The sequence below is a fragment of the Tinamus guttatus genome, unplaced genomic scaffold (assembly GCF_059628265.1).
Source record: "Tinamus guttatus ecotype Peru unplaced genomic scaffold, ASM5962826v1 Tinamus_guttatus_pri_ptg000423l, whole genome shotgun sequence".
Lineage (NCBI taxonomy): Eukaryota > Metazoa > Chordata > Aves > Tinamiformes > Tinamidae > Tinamus > Tinamus guttatus.
Genome location: NW_028288957.1, coordinates 649,825 through 667,659, shown reverse-complemented (window position 1 = coordinate 667,659; position 17,835 = coordinate 649,825). Strand labels below are relative to the sequence as shown.

Sequence of the window (17,835 nt, the reverse complement as noted above, 5' to 3'; positions counted from 1 at the left end):
AAAAAAAAAAAAAAAAAAAAAAAAAGAGTGTGGAGATTTTAATCTTTCTGCAGGATTGCCAGTGACGGTTCTGGTGCTCAAAACCCACTCACCTTCACTGTACAGAAAGGGCATGTTATTTTCACTCACATTTACTGAACACACCAAACCACGTTTCTGCCGGCAAATTCAGCAGTGTCCAGGCACAGGAAGCTACTGCCTTTCTTTTTTCTCTAGGGTACCATCACCTCGGAAGGGCAGGATTTATTTCAGAGATGCTGGCAAAAAGGTAAATTGTTTAAAACATTCGTATGATTGCACTTCTCTACCCTCAGAGGTTTCGCTGAGCAAACCTGTCCTTCACTTGATACTTTTATGCTGAGTGTTTCAGTAGGGATTCAGTTTAATTCAGCAGGCTCAAAGAGAAGCTGCCACGAACTAAGATTTTAGGAGTGTCCCCTTCCTCTCCTCCTTGCCTTCAGTTACGTATCAGTTAAAAGGCACCAAAAATGTCCCCGCTCTGACTCCTGTTATCAGCATTGTAAGGATATCCTGAATTCTTACAATTGTGGACTTCATTCCACTGAGAGCTGTATGCTTTCAGTCTGTTTTGGTGGCTGCTGCTGCTGCTCATACTTCCTTGCTGAAAAAAAAAGAAAAAAAAAACACTGATCAGCACCAGTTATTCTACTTAAATTTATGTGAAAAAATATATACATACACACACATGTATACATTTGTATAATAAATCAAGAAATAGGACTAAGATCAGAGACCATCGTTTTATAATTCAGCTACACGACGGGGAAGTTTCAGCCACCACATGGAAGACGTCCTTTAGCAAGTGGCCTTAGAAAAAAAAACAGTACTATTGTAGCAATATTTAAGTAAATTAGTGGCAGAGAACTATGATTCCACCGAGATCCTTTCATTAAAAAATAAAAAGACTATGTATTCAGAAGGGCTATTACAGATCATCTGCAGAACTCATTAGTCACACAATAAATGGCCTTAACACTCATCTCAGTATATAGGCCACATGCTGGCACCTATGTTGAGTTCAAAATGAATTGGGTGAGCAGCGCAAAACGAGACCAAAGCGCTGTGTGTGAACAAAGAAAACCAAAGAATGCCAGCAGGCCTTCATTTGTAGGATGCGCATCCTTTTTTATCTGGACAGAAATGGCCTAGCCAAAGAATCTTTACATTTAAAAGATGGTTTTGAAGATGCCAGTATTTCTTGCCCATCTTTCCTGTAGGCTTACAGATGCGGCAGAAGTGAAGCACACAGAGATGATTCTCAAAGCCGAACGATGGTACATCAGAGCTGTGGGGCTCTCTGCTACCTCCATCTTGACGTTCAATGGCAAGAGGGAAGCAGCAGCACTGGTTACAAGGGCACAGCTCCCACATTCTGCGCTTCCTCACACCATCCCCACGCAACCCGGCGAATTTCCCGGGCGCTTACCGATGGAATACATCTCCAGCTGCTGCCGCAGGCGGATCTTCTTCATGCTGTCGTAGAAGTTGGGCTCGGGCGGCGTGTCCGCCGCGGCGGGCAGCGTGAATATGCGCATGATCCTCCTCTTGTTCCTACGGAAAGAGCGGGGCACGCGGATGGCGCCGTGGCAGCGAGCGGCCACCGACACCACCACGGTGGCCCCCACGTGGCCGCCGCGGCCGCTTCCTGGCGGGAGGTCTTGCCCCGCCCCCTCGCGTTAGCCCCGCCCATGGCGGTGGCTCCGCCCCCGGGCTCGCCCTGCTCCCCCGGCCCGCGCCCCTCACCGCCGCGCGTAGACGAGGAGGGCGAGGCTGGCGAGCACCACGAGCAGGTAGACGTTGGTGGCCTCGTTCCACGCCTCGTGCACCGAGTAATCGATGGCGCCGCCGTCGCCCAGCGCGGCCGAGCCGCCGCCGGCGCCGCCGCCCCCCCCCCGCCGACGCCGCTGCCGCCGCCATAGGAGGGGACGGCCGTTAGGGGCGGGGCCGCCGCGGCCGGGAAGTGACGTCACGCGGAGCCGGCGGGCGTGAGGCGCTGCCGCCCCCCCCCCCGCAGTCGTCAGGGAGGAGATGGGGGAAAATGCAGGGATTTTGGTGCAGGAACGCCCGGAACGGGGGCCTGGCGCCCTGGAGCGTGTACACAGGCGCAGGGGAGAAGCGGGGTGCAGCCTCATCCCCTGGGAGCCTGATGGGTGCGGAGGCAGAAGCACCTTTGCCCACGTGTGTAGCTAAATCCAGCCGTTCAGGGGGTGAAATCCTTCCGCGTGTCCGTGTGAGAGCTAGTGGACATTCCGTAGAGCAGGTTCATTTAAGGAGGTCCCAGACCAGAGCATAAAAGCCCAGGAGATGAGTGAAAATGGAGATATCCCAAAATAAAAAGCTAAGGCACTGATATCATGAGAAAAGCTCCTTGCCCCACATGGTGTGGGAAAGAAGAGCTGAAGAACATCAATTAGGCATAATTCCTGATCATTAAGTCTGTCTGGTACCCAGTCACAGGGTTTTGGAAACCACTAAGAGAATATATGAGTTTATCACTTACGAAACATGACTCCAGACATCTAATTAGCTCGTTTTGCTGGGATTTTAAACAGTTGCTCAGTAAAATGAGGCTCTTTGTTTGAGCATATTAAACTTTTCTCCTAGCAGGCTCATCAAGAAATCATTACAAGTGTGGGAAAGAAAGTAAAAAGAATAAGCATGAGTAACTTGTATATATATATATATATATATATATATATATTTCACTATGACGTAGAGACCTCAGTTGAGATCAGACTCCCTTGTACTGGGTATAGAGAAGTTGCGTTTAAGTTACCGAAAGGCAGTATCTGTTGTTGCAGCTTGAGTCTGGACAATCAGGACGTGTTCTGGAGCACCCCAGCATCCTGCACCCAGCATCCAGCCTTGCCGAGAAGATGAGCTTCTCTTCCTGAGGAAGTCTAGCACTGCATCTCTGAAGCACAACTTTTGGCTTTGAGGTTCTCCGGCACACAGAGAAGAACAGACTTTGCCTTGCTCATGTGCTTGCTTTATTTGGCTTAATTAAATGTTCTGTTGAAGGCTCAGTTAATGTGCACACCCCAGCGTGGAAAAGCAGGCAGAGATTTCCTTCCCCTACATACCTCACTGAAGTGACCCAAAAGTTAAGCTGTTCTCTGGATAGGACAGGGTCACGCTGGACTGGGCTGTAAGAGGGAATATTGTGCTTGGAGCTGTTGCAAGCATGATAGCGTTGCAGATCTGAGGGGGGAAAAAAGCTATTGCTCACTGGCTGTGGGATGTTTCTTCCCGCTTGCTGGCCTTTAGCAATAGGAGCTGTGGTCGTGGAGGCCTTTTGTGTGACTTTTTGGAGGAATCTGGTCCAGCTGCCAGAGCTGGTAGGCTGTGATCCTTGATTAACTTGTCCTGGTGCTCTGTCATTTCCTTTTGTGGCTTGGACTCTTATTCCAGACTTAAGCTCCAGAACATCTTCAGAAATTGGAATCTAAGCTCTTTTCTTTACACATGTAAAACCTTTCTGAGCCGAGTTGAGGACGTTTTGGGGGCTGTGATAACTGAACAGAAGACTGAGGCGGGGGGTGGTGCGAGCGCAGGCTGTGATTTCAGTTGTTGCAGGGATCGCTGTGCTCTGCTTGCTGCAGTGCCGGTGCCGAGGGTGCCTTCCGCAGGGAGTCACTGCCATTCCTGCTTTCTTGTGGTGACAAACTAGTGGGGAGGCTCATCTCAACATCAGAATGAGTCAGGAGGCTGTGGCTGGCCAGGTTTGAGAACAGCAAGCAACACATAGTTATGGACCTAAAGCATGACTCGAGTCAAGCCCCACAGCTTCAGTGAGATAGTGCTGTGGAATTGAGAGCAGAGACGGGCCTCGCAGTTGCAGCTTTGGGCATAACGCATGGTCCGTGTAAACCCTGCAGCTTATTTGTGGGTAGTTTGCGTGAGGTGGGTCAGGAAAACCAGTGCTGCCATGTGTGGATGTGTAAGGAGGACAGCAGTCGTGCTCTGCTTTCCTAGGCTAATGCTGCGTGTAGAGGAAAGGTTGTCACTGTGTGCGAGGGCCGAATGGCATCTGACCTCTGGGATCCTAGCTTGTGACCAAAGCATGCAGGCACCAAACAAATAATACATAATAATCACATACGGCGTTGGCATAAACTCTTATGGCAACGTATAAATCATGAGGACCCACGCTTAGTGGCTAGATTTTCAGCATTGCTCAGTACTAAATAGGCTTGGGGAATTTCAACTGTGGGTCAGACACAACCCCAGCTCTTACAAATACTGGTGTGATTTAATTTAAGAAAAGAATCTTTTTCAAAAGAGGGACCTTGATCATTCCACAGAGAAATCTACCCCGTACTTAATAAAAGCATGTGCTTTAGCTGCCTAGACTCATCAGGAGCATTACTGAAAGGGTCTGCCAGCTCTGTAAGAAAAAAAAATCATATTCTAAAAGTCCTTAAGAGCCACCAACTACTAGGAATTTGACTCATGAATATTTAACAGCTTTGAAAATCTTAGTTACTTCATGTCCAGAATCTGAATGGTAGAATCTGACATGAAGGTCTTTCTTTTAAAAAATATGATTAAAGAATATATGAAGCTTTATGTGAATTTATAAGTGTGTGCATGCATCTATATAGAAATACATACATATTTTTAATGACTTTTGAGTTGCCCAGAGCTAAACAAAATCAAAAATGGTTGAGAAATATCACTGCAATTTAAAAGTATTCCACATTTAATCCTGATAAGCCCTTGGCTCTGGCCTTCAGAACACTCACAATTATGGGAAATCATGTGGTCATCTCAAGTATATAGTATTTCAATTAAAAGAAAACCATAAGAGCCTTTTTCTTTTTTCAAAAAATGCCATCTAACATATAATTTATTTGGATGAACTCTGCAACTACATGCTTTATATCATGCTAGAAGAACTTCAGAACCACTTTTCTCTTGTTCCCAGGGACTCTCATAATGATAGAATCAGTTTACAGTTGCAAGCTCTGCCAAATATCTCACAGTTACATTTTGCAAACAGCACTGCCCCTGTTTCTCAGAGATAATAACCTGATGTTTTGTTTATGTGGCAGCAAGGGAAAATACTGTTTTAGAGCTGTGGTAGAAGTTCAGAAAGTTTCTGTGGTGCTGTCAACTAGTGATATATTCAATAGTTACCACTCCATTAAATACAGAATACCATGGACTGTAGAAGTGTCCCTCAAAAAAAGAAAAGAGGGGGGAACAAAAAAGCCTCTGTTCAATTAAATTGGATATGTCCATTTTATTTGCCTGGCGTTTATCCAGACACACATCAGGGCCACTGTGGATGTGGGTACAATACTTCTCATGTCCGATAGAGTCAAAGATATCCACGAGTTGCCGTAAAGGCTGCTCACCTGCATGGGGTTTGGGGTCATGGGGAGGTGGGTGGATGTAGTTTAAAACATTCTCCTTGGCCTGGGAACAAACACAAACCGGGACCAGCTCCTTTGCTCAGGCTTTTTGGGTGAGGGAAGGGGAGCACGAGATGCAGCAGGAACCATCCCAGCTGTTCAGGGGAAGCAGCTTTCTGGGGAGAGGACCGGGAATGGGGGGCCTCGACTTGAGCTGCACGTGAGAACAAGCAGCCTTTGAGGCAAGAGCCGTCTACACCACCCTGTGGCGAAACTCCAGCCAGGAGAGGCTGTGTAACTGCTCTTAACTGAAGCTAATCTGCTTTTTAGGCTGCCATCTAGTGTTCCCACATAGACAGGAGCAACGTCCCACAAAAGAAGGATTTTTTTTCACGCCGCATTATGCTCTGCTCGAAACAAATGTAACTTATTCACTGTCGAAATGCCACGCTGGACTTCTGTAATAAGATGGACATGGGTAACAAGATGCTGCTGGGAGTGTGTGCGAAGGATTTGACTCCAGTCTTGATTCCTGCCCTTGAGCTATAACCCAGTGTCCAAAATCGCTTTAGAGACTTTAGCCACTTTAGAGACTGATTCCTGAGCTTTTCTTCCCGCCAAGTGGGGCAGAAGGGCAGCCAGCAAGAGGTCTGCTAGTGAGGACCGCAACTGGGGATCGATAACGTGAGCTGACTGAAGAAAATAAAATAGGCTAAAGGAAAGTAAAGCAACTTTTAAAGCACTGCTGCGGGCACTCTGTAGAATCAAGTCTGTGTTTAGTTATTTACAGAAAAGGTTGCCCATTTGTAATAAAATTTTAGTTTCGGTAGAACACACATGGGTTTGAACAGACTATATAAACATGATGGCACTTTTTCAGTCATGATGTGACTTGTTTGAATGACAGGGAACATCTCCAAACTCCTTAGCAAAAGGGCCAGTGTATTTTTTACTTACAAATTGCCACTCTTGCCACTAGCCACTAACATGCAAGTTGTCACAGGCAGGGTTTCAAGTTTTACTTAAATGTTTTAAAAGAAAATTTATGGGTTTTGAGGAGAGCACGTCTCCCATCACACCCCCACACCTTCATTTCTCTTCCTACTCTTCCAATGACACATGAAAGGTGCCAGTAGGACACTCACACAGCTGGACTTTTTTTAAACTGCAAGGTAAAAGTACAAGTTCAGTGTTTTCATTTTTGTTTTATTATCTTTTCAGTTTAGGGAATAGAGATTTTGCCCTTGTATAATCTTGAGGCAAGTTAAAATAGGACACTAACTTCAGCCCAGTGTTTGTCCCATGATTCACTACAACATTTCCCTAGTACCGGGCATGGCAGCCTCCCGAATAAGGAGAGTTAAAACTTTCCTGTAGGTGTCTAAGACCTCTTGGGCAGAAGGCCTTTCAGCCGGGTCCTTCTTCTTACATGCTGCATGGATGTCAAACAAATGCAGTCGCACAATGTCACTCCCTTCTACGTGGCCCAAGAGAAAATTGGAGACATCGGGGATTTTCCATATGTCTGTTTTCTCATCGTAGGCGGGCATGAGGTCGTCATCAAACGGCACCTCTTCTCCATGGGGCCAGCGCTGCTCAGGCGCCACGAAGTCGCCTCGGAGCTCGCGATGACCACACTTCACCAGGACGCCCGCGCTCCTGTTCACGAGCGGCAGAGCATCCAAATCGTTCACCAGGACGTGGAAGTCGCTTGTGAGGAGATACTGAGAGAGAACCTTGGCAAGGTCATTAGAGTCGCACATCACCAAGGTGCCCAAGGGGCTGCTGTGCAGGAACCGAATGATGCTCACGTAGTCTACGGCCAGCATGAGCCTGTGATGCCAGGTGTTCAAGGCCTTGTACTTGGGGATGCTCAGAGTTTCGTTCAGGCCCCGGAGGGAGCCTAGAGGGTGGTACTCTGTGAGGATCGTGAACTGCTGCTCGCAGTAGCCGAGCAGCCGGACCACGTGCTTGCTCTGCAGCGCTTTCAGCATCTTCAGTCCATGGAGAAAGTCTTCCTGCAGCTCCGGGCTGGTGAGCTGGGAAAGGACCACTTTGTTTTCCTTCCACTCAGAAAGAAAGACCTGAGAACGTGCGAGAGACACATGAGACGTGCGGAAGCCTTCTGCAATGACAGGCAGCAGGGGTAGCCCTAGGTTAAACCTGACAGTGTTAGGACAGCGTGAAGCCTTTAGGCAGGCCCACGTTCCCGTCACAGCAGGACCTCACTGGCTGGTGTGGTGATTACAGCAACATCACCATTTCTACAGTGTTCCTTAGGAAGGGGCAATGCCGCTGAATTAAATGACCAAAGGAGTTCCTCCCACCCGGCTTGTATCGGGCTGTCTCTATGGGCCGTGACTGTGTCACACCCCACAAGCACTTCACCCGTCCCAGCGATGTTGGGTGCCGGTGGGTGCAGGCGAGGTGCAAGCTGGCCCCGGGACATGCTCTGCGACCTCCTTGGTGTACCTTGCCAGGAGCCACAGGGACAGTGGGGACAGGCATTAACCAGCCAGCAAACACTGCAAGCGGTTGTCACCCTCACAGGCGTTTTCCACGGGGTGGAGAGGGAAAGGAAAGCCAAGCTCACCTTTTTCACGGCTCCTTCGCCAACACGCTTGAGTTTCCGTACTTCCTTACTTATGGCTTCACATGAGAGCCACGGGGAGCAATTCCTCACTGCTCCTAGCCTGAAGTACCCCCGGGGGCAGAGGCCGGGGTCCGCGGCGGCGCGCCCCGAGGAGCCGCGCAGGTTGCTGAGGTAGGGGTAGAGAAGGCAGCTGAGGAGCAGCACGGTGGTCAGCAGCAGCAGCAGCAGGAGCGCCGGCACCTCCCTTGGGGGAGCCTCTCTCCTCACGGAGTGCGGCCTCTTTTCCATGGCCCGGCCTGCTACGTTCCCCGCGAAACGCGGGGCGCCGCTCGGCCGGGCCGTGCTGCCGCCATGGCCTCCCGGCGGCCGCGCCGGCCCCGGGGGGAGCGGCGGCTCGCGGCCGCCTCGCGCTCCGGCCGCGGCTTCCCGAGCGGGGGCCCTTGAGCAGGGGCCGGGGCGCTGCAGCGGGAGCGGAGAAGGGGCGGGGAGGCAGGGAGGAAGCCGGCGGGAGGAGGAGGCACCCGGGAGGCCGGGGCGGAGCGCGATGGCGGCGGCGGCGGCGGCGCTGCTGGCGGCGGCCGCGGCGCTGCTGGCGCCGGGCTCGCCGTGGGCGCGCGGGGAGGACCCGCCGGGCCGCGGCCCGCGCGCGGGGCCGCCCCGCGGCCGCATGGACCAGGCGCTGCTGCTCGTGCACAACGCGCTGCCCGCCGAGGGCCTGCGGCTCTCGGCCGTCTCCGCCGCCTGCTACCAGGTCAGCGGCGCCGCTGCGGGTCCCCCCGCCCGCGCAGCGCTTCCCTTTTCCTTGTGCACGTCGCTTGCGAAGCCGGACCCCTCTTTGCCTGTTCCTCGGCTGCTGCCCTGCCCCTGGGCCCTCACTCGGCCCCCTTCTTCCCTAGTGCTCCTCTCAGTTGCTGGCCTTCATCCCCGCGTCCAACGGGAGCTCCAGGAGACAGAGCACGGCCGCGGTGGCTGTGGACACCCAGCACCCGCTCACCCTGCAGCTCGACGGCTTTCCCGAGAACAGAGTGCTCTGCAAGTACGTGCCTCAACCCTGGGTGACATGAGGATAGCTGCCCACTGCGGCTTTTTGGTTTTTTTATTTACAAATATGCTCATTGCCCTCTGGGGCAGGGGGCAGTCTTCCCCACACTACTGCAGTTGTGGGTTTCATTATATTTGCGGTGGAAGTGGACAGGCAGCAGTGTGCTGGGCTCGTGGGAGGTAACCCCAGCAAAGCGGGGCCGGGAGCTCCTTGCTGCAGGGCTCCAGTTGCCTTTCCTACAAGCAGTCAGCCACAGGAGTCCCCAGCTGCTCCTGTGGTACCTGCACATTTTCCTTTCCTTTATCCTTTGCAGGATTCACTATCATTTTGGAGAATCTGGCAACTATTCCCTCGAGGTCAAGATCCTAAGTAGAAGCACCCAAACGGTTTCTTGTGATCTAAGCATCAATGAAGACCCTATCAACAGCTACCTCCGTATGTAAAGCTCTGCTTTCCTCTTTCAGTCCACAATTTGCCTGTCCCACTTCAAAACTGACTTTGCAAAAGCTCTTGCAGCCAGCTGGGCTGTGTTGACCATGTTTGCGGCCTGCTTCCCTTCTCTCTCAACTTGTTGCCTCCTCACGGTTCACACCTCTGCCCTGAGGCTCTGGCCAGGTTCAGGACTCTCCCACGAGATGCTGTACAGCACAGCTTCCTTAGAGCAGGGATTAGCGGAAAAAAATCAGTGGATATGTGCCTGCAATAGTAGCTTTTAGTAGCTAAAAGGTCTCATTGCTCTGCATGCCTATGTACGTACACAGGGCCCTTTCTCTTCTGCCTTGCTTCTCCTCCTGTTTTCCTTTCTTGTCTCTGGGACTCAGGCTGTGGAGACATGTTGTGCGGAGAGGTGGGGTGATGAGCAGTGGGTTGGGTTGGTTGCTGTGTCCATATCCCACGCGGCCAGCCCCAGGCCCCTGAATGACTTCGTTAAATCAGATACAGAGCTGTCTTCTTCTCTGTCACGTAGCTATTCTGTTTGCTTTCCTGGTTTACACGGGGATCCTTGCTGTCATCATTGCTGGACACCTTCTCATGAAGTAAGTGATCAGTGCTGTGACACCTGCAGTGGGCATGCGGGAAATGGGGCGGCTGCTCTAGAAGCACTTGTCATAGTGTGGTAGTAAAATAAAAGCGATCTGTGTTGAGGGGTATTTTACAGCCACGTAAGCCAGTGCATAGGGCATTTATTGAGTCTTCCATCCTGCATGCTGAACAAGGTGAGTTTTACTTGCCTAGAAAGAAGCTGAGAGTAACACTCCTAAACTTGAGCTTGTAATGTAGGGCAGCGACAGAACTGGACTGAACGGAGGTTGCATGTACTGTGTCACGTATGTGACTTCAGAAAACACAAATAGGGTCTGTCTCAGGCTTTGATTTACACTGCTGAATAGCTGACATGAATATGAAATCTGCTATAAGTTTGTTTGTTTTTTTTTTAAAAAAACTGTCACTAATTTTCAGAATCGATCCAGTCAGGAGTTGGGTTTGCAAGAAACTGAACCCTAGAGAAACAGAACGACTGATTAATTCCGTGAGTGACCCCAGTAACTTTAATTTGCCATCTGTAACATTTCTACCTCAGACTGAGTGACGCTACCCTGGCGTTTGGGGGCTCATTAATTGCTGTCTCGCTCCCTTTGGCAAATGTTTACTGAATCCAGACAGGCATTATTTTGTCAGGGTAGACTGGGTTTCCATGCAAGTTTAATGGATTCCCAGCAGAGCTCTTGCATGCCCTGAACATCCAGCTTTCTGTCCTGCTTACTTCCATCGAGGGAAACACCTCACTGAAAATATTGCCCACTTCTGATGCAAACAGTGTAAGGGAAGGGAGGTCAGGTTGCTTTTGTGTCTGCTTGAAGCACGATAGGAATTTTACTGGGATCTACACCTGAGTCAAGATTTCCCTTGCAGCCTTAGAGCTGGCGTTTCTATGTGCCATGTTTTGTACTGGAATAGGGCAAGGTTGTCACCACCCGGGCTTCACATTTAGGAGGTCAGAACTTGACTGGATTCAGAAGAGCTGGGAATAGAGCTCCCCAGTGATGTTTGAAGCTATTTTACAGCAGTGTCTGCTTCTCATGCTGTCACTGGGGCTGATCAGAGCGATTTAGGGAACTAGATGAGGAATAAGCCACTCCTGTTTTTGAAAGGAGTTTCCTCTTTTGTTGTGCTGCTTTTTGATGGGACTTACCCTTTTTCTGACAGTCTGGATCTGCTCAGCTGATTTTGACTGAACCCAGCTCTCCTGAGCATAGGTTTATAGGAGAATTGGCTCACAGACATAAGATCCCTCCTGCCAAAGGTGGAGTGTGAAACATCCTCATTTCTCCATCATGGGAGTTAATTGCAGCATGGTGGATCCATAAAGGGGTGAGAAATAGCAAGTGAGGAAGCAAAAGGCCGAGAAAGGTGGGGAGAGCAGATGCAAACAGAGTACTCGAAAGCCTGCAGGCCTCAGTTTGTTGACTTGTGCTTCCTGGGCAGTTGAGGCAGCTTCTGACGTCCCCTTGACGTGTCTGCTTCGTTCCCTAAGGAGCTGGGGTCGCCGAGCAGAGCGGACTCCCTCAGCAGCGACCTCTCCTCGCAGCGCCTGTGGAGCAGCGCCCCGCGGCAGCGGCTGCGCTCCCTGGACACCTTCCGAGGGTGAGCGCAGACTTTCTCCCCGGGCTGCATTGCCGCAGGGAACTGGCTTTTGCACAGGCGGTTTGACAGTGTGCGGGTGGATGCAGAGCATTGGCAGTTCGAGAGGGTGTGTTTTTATAGGAAGATAATCAGGGTTTTTAATTCCTGGATTTTCTGCAACACTTTGGAGTTGAGCTCATCGGAGGAAACATTGAAGTTGAGTTGCAGTGGAGGGTGGGAAGGAACAACCTCCACTCAGTGTGAACGTGCTGTGTGAAGGAGCTCACTTTGGTTCACCACTACCTGTGGCCTTTGAAGTGCTGCCTTCCAGGATAGCAAAGCTGGAAGCCTCATACATCATTTTGCTTTAAAAATAAACCAGGTGTGCAGTTAGAAATGTTTTAGTGGGGTAGCCATGAACTCTGCACTCATACATATGTGTTTCATTGATATGCAGTGCTTTCTGTATGTGTTTGTTGTTGTCTTTCTAGGCTCTCTCTTATAATTATGGTGTTTGTTAACTATGGAGGAGGAAAATACTGGTTCTTCAAGCACGAGAGTTGGAACGGTAAAGTAGAGCCGAGTCAGTTAATCAGTAGCAACATCTAGATAGTCCTTCTTGTCACACAGTCACAGGAGGGTTTCAGATCACAAATTAGGGATAACCTTCTTGTTTGTGACCTATTTTCATATCTGTAACTTTCCTGTGTTGCATGGTCACTGTAGCAGGGTGTAGTGCCACAGCCAAACCATGTTGCTTGATGCCATGCAAACGTAACAGCCTTGGACAGCAAGGATCCCAGTGCAGGAAGATCTTGCTGAGACTTCCAGTTCTGACAGTTGGAAAAGCAGTGAAGCAAAATTATTAGCTGCTTTTAAGTTTGGCTTATGTTTTAGATTTGGGGCTATCAGATATCCGCAAGCAGCCTGCAATTCCTCTGGAAACTCAGCAACAATGTTGTTAATGTTAAGGGGAGTTCTGAGGCAATTAACTTGTTCTTTTGTATTTCTTTGTAGGATTAACAGTGGCAGATCTGGTTTTCCCATGGTAGGTCTTCCTGAAGGACAGTTCTTGGGCTGAGTGATGGTTGTACTAAGGGTTACAAGTGGAACACTGCATGCACCTCACAGCCACAGGGAAGAGATTTGGAGGAGGGAGTTTGCGTTAAACGTGCTCCATGATACCTGTTTGTCTGGGAATTGCTAGCAATCAGAGGAAGCAAGTTGTCTCATTTCTCCCAGGGCACCTAGATTTCTGTTGAGCCAATTTAGGATACTCTGTTACACAGCATTTTGGTTTGTCATCCTGCATGTGTGCGATGAGATGTGAGACGGGATAGCAGCCAGCTCCACTTCCCAACTGCCTTCTTCTCTAGGTTTGTGTTCATCATGGGGACGTCAGTATCGCTGTCTCTGAGCTCCATGTTGAGATGGGGAAGTTCCAAGAAGAAGGTGCTCGTGAAGATCCTCTGGAGGAGTTTTCTGCTAATCCTGCTGGGAATCGTAGTTGTCAATCCCAATTACTGCCTTGGACCATGTGAGTGCTCTCCTTCTCCACTTGCTCTCTTTTTTGGGTTTCTCTGGTGGTTGCTCCTGCCAGCTGGGCTGGGTTCACCAGAGCAGGTAGTGTCAGCGTTGCCGTACAGATCATCTGGAAGGGCACAGGCTGAGGGTATCCTGTCAGGTGCTTGTAGTGCTGAGCTGCTCAGTTCTGCTGAATTTCCCATAGATGAGGCAGGTCAGAGGCAGCTATGAGCTAACACAAGGCCAGTCTGCATCTCTCGTAGGTTTTAATAATTGTTGAACCGAAGCAGTACCTATAAAAGACATCCCGTCCATACGAGACTGTCTTTTTGTCTGACCACTGTGTCAGCTGCTCTATCCCAAGGTGATGATTTATGGAAAGTGGGGTGGCAGAGCAGGGGTAGGAGCAGGGGCGTTAGGTCTCAGCTCCCACTGAAGAAGTGGAGCTTTCATATTTATTGAGGTGCCCATATTTGCTCCTCTTCCTTACACGGTATGTATTTTCCAGTGTCCTGGGATAATCTGCGCATTCCTGGGGTGCTGCAGAGGCTGGGATTCACGTACCTCGTGGTAGCTGCTCTCCAGCTCCCGTTTACAGGAATTGCGGCTGAGAATGTGCCGGTGAGTCGCGTGGGGAGATGGCAACTGATCCGCGTGCTGCTGCTGCTCTTGGGAGCCGAGAACGCATGAGAAGCAGAGAGAAAACACAGGGCATCTACCCTGCCATGCCGTGCGGTGTGACCTCGAGTCTGCTAACGGGCCAGGGTAATTTTGTGTCCCTGCCAAGGGAACCCAGGGATGGGCTAAGTCCAGGGACAAGGCTGTGCCAAGTCCTGTGGCCTCTGTTATATCCGGTTAAATTTGGCGATGGCTTTTCACAGCAGGGGAAAGTAATATTGCTTTTTGGCCTTCCTGGAGTCTGTTTTCCCAAAAGGCTTTTGTTCTACGCATGAATCAAAATTCCTCTTGACATTTTCATGTCGATCAGAAAACAGATCAGAAAACACGAAGGGCTTTTGTCTGTTTTCCCTCTAAGTAACTGAGTGTTTGGAGATGATTTCTAAGATGAAAGGTCCGGTGCAGAAGCCAACGGCGCAATGCCAACAGCCCCCTCCTGAATCGGGGGAACCTGTCAGGAAATACAGGATGTCCCCCAGGGCATGGTCTTTACTTGCCAGCTAATACTTCCCTCCTCCCTCTGCCTCATGCAGGAGATGCCACCTCCGGTGCTGCAGGATGTTCTCCCTTACTGGCCACAGTGGATTTTCATTTTGACATTGGAAGTAATTTGGCTCTGCCTGACCTTTCTGTTACCCGTGCCAGATTGCCCCAGGTAAGACGTTGTGCTCACAGTGCTTTCTATGGGGCATCAGTTTGTTTTTCCTACTGAGCAGAAAACACATTTCAGGATCTGTAACCCTTAGTGCTAGGGGAGGGCTCCAGCAGGGTCGAGGGAAGCATTTAGCACAGGAAAACCCTTTCCTTACGAAATAGCCAGGGTTAAACAGCTTAAGAGGAGGTTTAAAAATCTCCCTGAGCTCTGTGTTTCCAATATGTGTTTATCTGCATATCATACCAGCTTACCAGCTTCTGTCTTGGCTCCCATGTGGGTGAGCACCTTCAGAGCAGGGACCAGACCAGAGTGTCCCTCCTGGTGTTGCCTGTCCCCTCATTATCCAGCATTATTGGAACAGGGAGTTCACTGGCCAGCTGTCATGTAGGGCCAGAGGCCAGGACGTACATCTAGTGTCTCCGGGCCAGTGGGCCACCTACTCTTCAGGTGGGGCACTGCAGTGTTTACTACCATAACCCATTTGTTTATGTCCTAGGGGCTACCTCGGTCCTGGGGGCATTGGCGATTTTGGGAAGTATCCTAACTGCACCGGAGGGGCAGCTGGTTACATCGACCGGTTGCTTCTTGGAGAAAAACACATATATCAACATCCCTCGTCAAGTGTAAGTGGCCTTTGGGTTGCAGTACGGAGCTGCAGGCTGGCACTGCACATGGATCTCAGCAGGGAAGGGCATGTGGGGATGGAGGAAAAAGGAGCCTTCCTTGCAGGTACTGTAGTAACTGTTTTCTCTCTAAGGTGCTTTACCAAACAAAGATGCCGTATGACCCTGAAGGCATCCTGGGAACAATAAACTCTGCTGTGATGGCATTTCTGGGACTGCAGGTACCTCTCTTCTTCCTCCTGGCTGTGTGTTGCAGTGAGGAGATTTGAAGGGGCCTTTATGCAGTCCCTACCAAGAGACAGGAGATGGAGCTTCAGTGGCTTCATGTGAAAAATAACAAAGTTGTTGGGCCCCCTATGAGTGTACGAGCAAAGGGAGACTAGGTGTTCTTCTCTTGCTAAGTGAGCTGCATTTTCATTTTTTTTCTTTTTTTTTTCCCATTTTGCATCTTCCAGACACTTAGTTAATTCTTACCAACCCTATTGGTATTCTCTACCCTAACACAAGTAGCCATGCTATGTAAGTGAAGTCACATTTTGGGGCACCAATTGATGTTTATGATATTTTTTATCAGGCAGGAAAAATTATCTTGCTGTACAAAGACCAGCACAAGCAAATTATGAGTCGATTCTTAATATGGAGCATAGTAATGGTAAGTCAGATGCTTACTTTGCTTTGTGTGGTTTGATTAGACAACTCTTTAACGGGCACAATTTCTTTTAAAGCAACACAAACTTTCTATTTCCAAAACATGGGCCTGTGGTTACATAAACTTTAACAACATATTATTTCAGGGAATTATTTCTGCTGCCTTGACAAAATGTTCTAAAGATGAAGGCTTTATTCCCATAAATAAGAATTTATGGTAAGTAAAAAAATACAGCTTTTAGTATGATTTCTATTAAGTACTATTTTATGCCCTTTTTTTCTTATATGTATATATATGTATGTCACACTGCTCTAAATAACCTGTTAAATTTCTACTAAAAATCTGCACAGGTCAATATCATATGTGACAACCATGAGCTGCTTTGCCTTCATCCTCCTACTGCTGATTTATTACCTGGTGGATGTTAAGAGACTGTGGTCGGGTGCTCCATTTTTCTACCCAGGTCAGTAAAACCTAAACAGAAAACCTACTACTTCCCATTCTTTCCAGACTGATACTATCCTATTATGTTTTCTGTACTTCCCTTGACTTTAAGAGGTAGGATTTAGAACAAGTTGCCCTGAAAGGAATGGGAAGATGGCTCTGATGATGACAATGGGATCTTTATTTCCTACCAGAAATCATGGAGCTTTGAAGGGCAATGCGCCTTTGTTTGTAACTGCAGTAGATCTGGCCAAATAGGTCGAGAATCAGTTGTTTTGAAGCCAAATTATTTAACTGGGATAGGTCTTGTCAATAAAATTGTAGAAGTACTGCTTTGGTTGTATTTTGAATTTAGCATCTTGGTTATCCGTATTTTTTTTTTTTTATAAATGTTTGGAGGGGGAAATAAACCCTCAGACTATATATAGAAGTAGCATGCATAGCATCTTTGGGCCAAGGAAGATTAATCATCAAACCTTAGTAGTATCTGAAGCCAGGATAGAAGCAGGGTGGTGGCGAGGTGATGAGCTGCAGTGATTAGCTGTGGTTGTGTCATTGCCACTGCATTTCCTGAACCTGCTTACCGCGAAGCAAGCTTAGACCTGCTCTTTCTCACGGCATCACCTGTGCTTACCCTCAGGAATGAACTCAATCCTGGTCTACATTGGACATGAAGTATTTGAAAACTATTTCCCTTTTAAGTGGAAGATGCAAGACAGTCAATCGCACGCAGAGCACCTGATTCAAAACCTTACTGCGACAACTCTTTGGGTCCTAATATCCTATGTACTCTACAGGAAAAGGATATTCTGGAAAATCTGATGGCGTGGGCAAAGATTCTGATGGGGAAAGCATGTAAAATGGATTAGCCTGAATTTTTGGCACTTCTGCTAGACTATATTACTAAAAAGGGATCCTATGTCAAATTCACAGTCCCATGGAAGCTGCCTTCACAAGTTTCAGGGGACCTAAGGGACTGTAATTTCCTGTTTTAGCAAAAAGTTGCTAACCTGCTGCAGTTGTTCAATGTTACCTGCATTTTGTACATATTTTACTCATCTCTCTTTTGTATCGATAAACTGAATATAATGCAACAGTTGGGCAGTTAATAGTGCCTGACAGCACTCACAAAGGAAACTACAAGGGATTGGGGGTGGTGATGGCACGTGATGAGCCAGAGGGGACTTTGGTAGCAGTTGCTACATCTGATGAGGCTCCAACTCACGTGCTGTGGAGTTCGCAGCTTCCCGGTGCCACTGTGTCTCCTGGCACACGTTTCACATTGCCGTCTTTCTGACTTGGGAGCGCTGGCTGCATCCTGGCCCTGCGCTTGCCCACGCAGGTGCAGTGACTGTCTGGGAAAGCTCACAGGTTGCCCACGCCGAGTTCTTCCAAGAGAAACGGTCCCGCCGGTAGTTCCTTGTTGTGCTGGCACTAGGTCTTGGATTGAAGCTCTGGCTTTAGGGTCCCACTGAAACCTCTTGCAGGAGGTTTCTCCCTAATGGGTTATTAATTGCCACGTAACTGCTACCCTGGTGGGTGTAGCAGCCGCTGTGTGAATGTTGTGGGCCTTTGTGTTGCGCAGCTCCAGCACAGATGAGGTCTTAGTTTCTAAGAGTGCAGA

General features: G+C 49.0%; 3 protein-coding genes across 4 annotated transcripts; 1 reads left to right on the top strand and 2 right to left on the bottom strand.

Annotated features, from left to right (window-relative positions):
- Window positions 1-308: 308 nt before the first annotated feature.
- Window positions 309-1,938, bottom strand: SMIM19 (small integral membrane protein 19). The gene is given in 4 exon segments (XM_088531614.1): window positions 309-622; window positions 1,448-1,572; window positions 1,765-1,914; window positions 1,916-1,938. Coding segments are annotated over 4 exon segments (366 nt in total). The 3' UTR covers window positions 309-554.
- Window positions 1,939-6,556: 4,618 nt separating this feature from the next.
- POMK (protein O-mannose kinase) lies at window positions 6,557-8,259 on the bottom strand. The gene is made up of 2 exons (XM_088531536.1): window positions 7,972-8,259; window positions 6,557-7,462 (listed from the first exon to the last, which is right to left on the bottom strand). Exons 1-2 carry the CDS (start codon window positions 8,257-8,259, stop codon window positions 6,689-6,691), a joined length of 1,062 nt encoding a protein of 353 aa, XP_088387662.1. The 3' UTR covers window positions 6,557-6,688.
- A 256-nt stretch (window positions 8,260-8,515) lies between these two features.
- HGSNAT (heparan-alpha-glucosaminide N-acetyltransferase) lies at window positions 8,516-17,305 on the top strand. 2 transcript variants are annotated; one of them, XM_088531580.1, is made up of 17 exons: window positions 8,516-8,722; window positions 8,868-9,007; window positions 9,327-9,448; window positions 9,981-10,050; window positions 10,475-10,544; window positions 11,550-11,659; window positions 12,130-12,206; window positions 12,656-12,686; window positions 13,015-13,175; window positions 13,671-13,783; window positions 14,374-14,495; window positions 14,992-15,118; window positions 15,253-15,339; window positions 15,693-15,770; window positions 15,913-15,983; window positions 16,118-16,230; window positions 16,852-17,305. In XM_088531580.1, the coding sequence occupies exons 1-17, from the start codon at window positions 8,516-8,518 to the stop codon at window positions 17,031-17,033; spliced, it is 1,881 nt and encodes a 626-aa protein (XP_088387706.1). In that variant the 3' UTR covers window positions 17,034-17,305. The 2 variants fall into 2 exon arrangements, with proteins under 2 accessions (XP_088387706.1, XP_088387707.1); XM_088531581.1 differs by lacking the exons at window positions 8,516-8,722; window positions 8,868-9,007; window positions 9,327-9,448; ... (2 more) ...; window positions 11,550-11,659; window positions 12,656-12,686 and having other exon boundaries at window positions 12,161-12,206.
- The last annotated feature ends 530 nt before the right edge of the window (window positions 17,306-17,835 follow it).

Excerpts from the sequence above, each read along its gene's own strand:
- POMK (XM_088531536.1), bottom strand. The coding sequence starts at position 8,259 with ATGGAAAAGAGGCCGCACTCCGTGAGGAGAGAGGCTCCCCCAAGGGAG. Across the intron at positions 7,463-7,971 it reads GCGAAGGAGCCGTGAAAAAG|GTCTTTCTTTCTGAGTGGAA; the intron begins GTGAGCTTGGCT and ends GCACGTTCTCAG.
- HGSNAT (XM_088531580.1), top strand. The coding sequence starts at position 8,516 with ATGGCGGCGGCGGCGGCGGCGCTGCTGGCGGCGGCCGCGGCGCTGCTG. Across the intron at positions 11,660-12,129 it reads TCCCTGGACACCTTCCGAGG|GCTCTCTCTTATAATTATGG; the intron begins GTGAGCGCAGAC and ends TTGTCTTTCTAG. Across the intron at positions 12,687-13,014 it reads GCAGATCTGGTTTTCCCATG|GTTTGTGTTCATCATGGGGA; the intron begins GTAGGTCTTCCT and ends CTTCTTCTCTAG.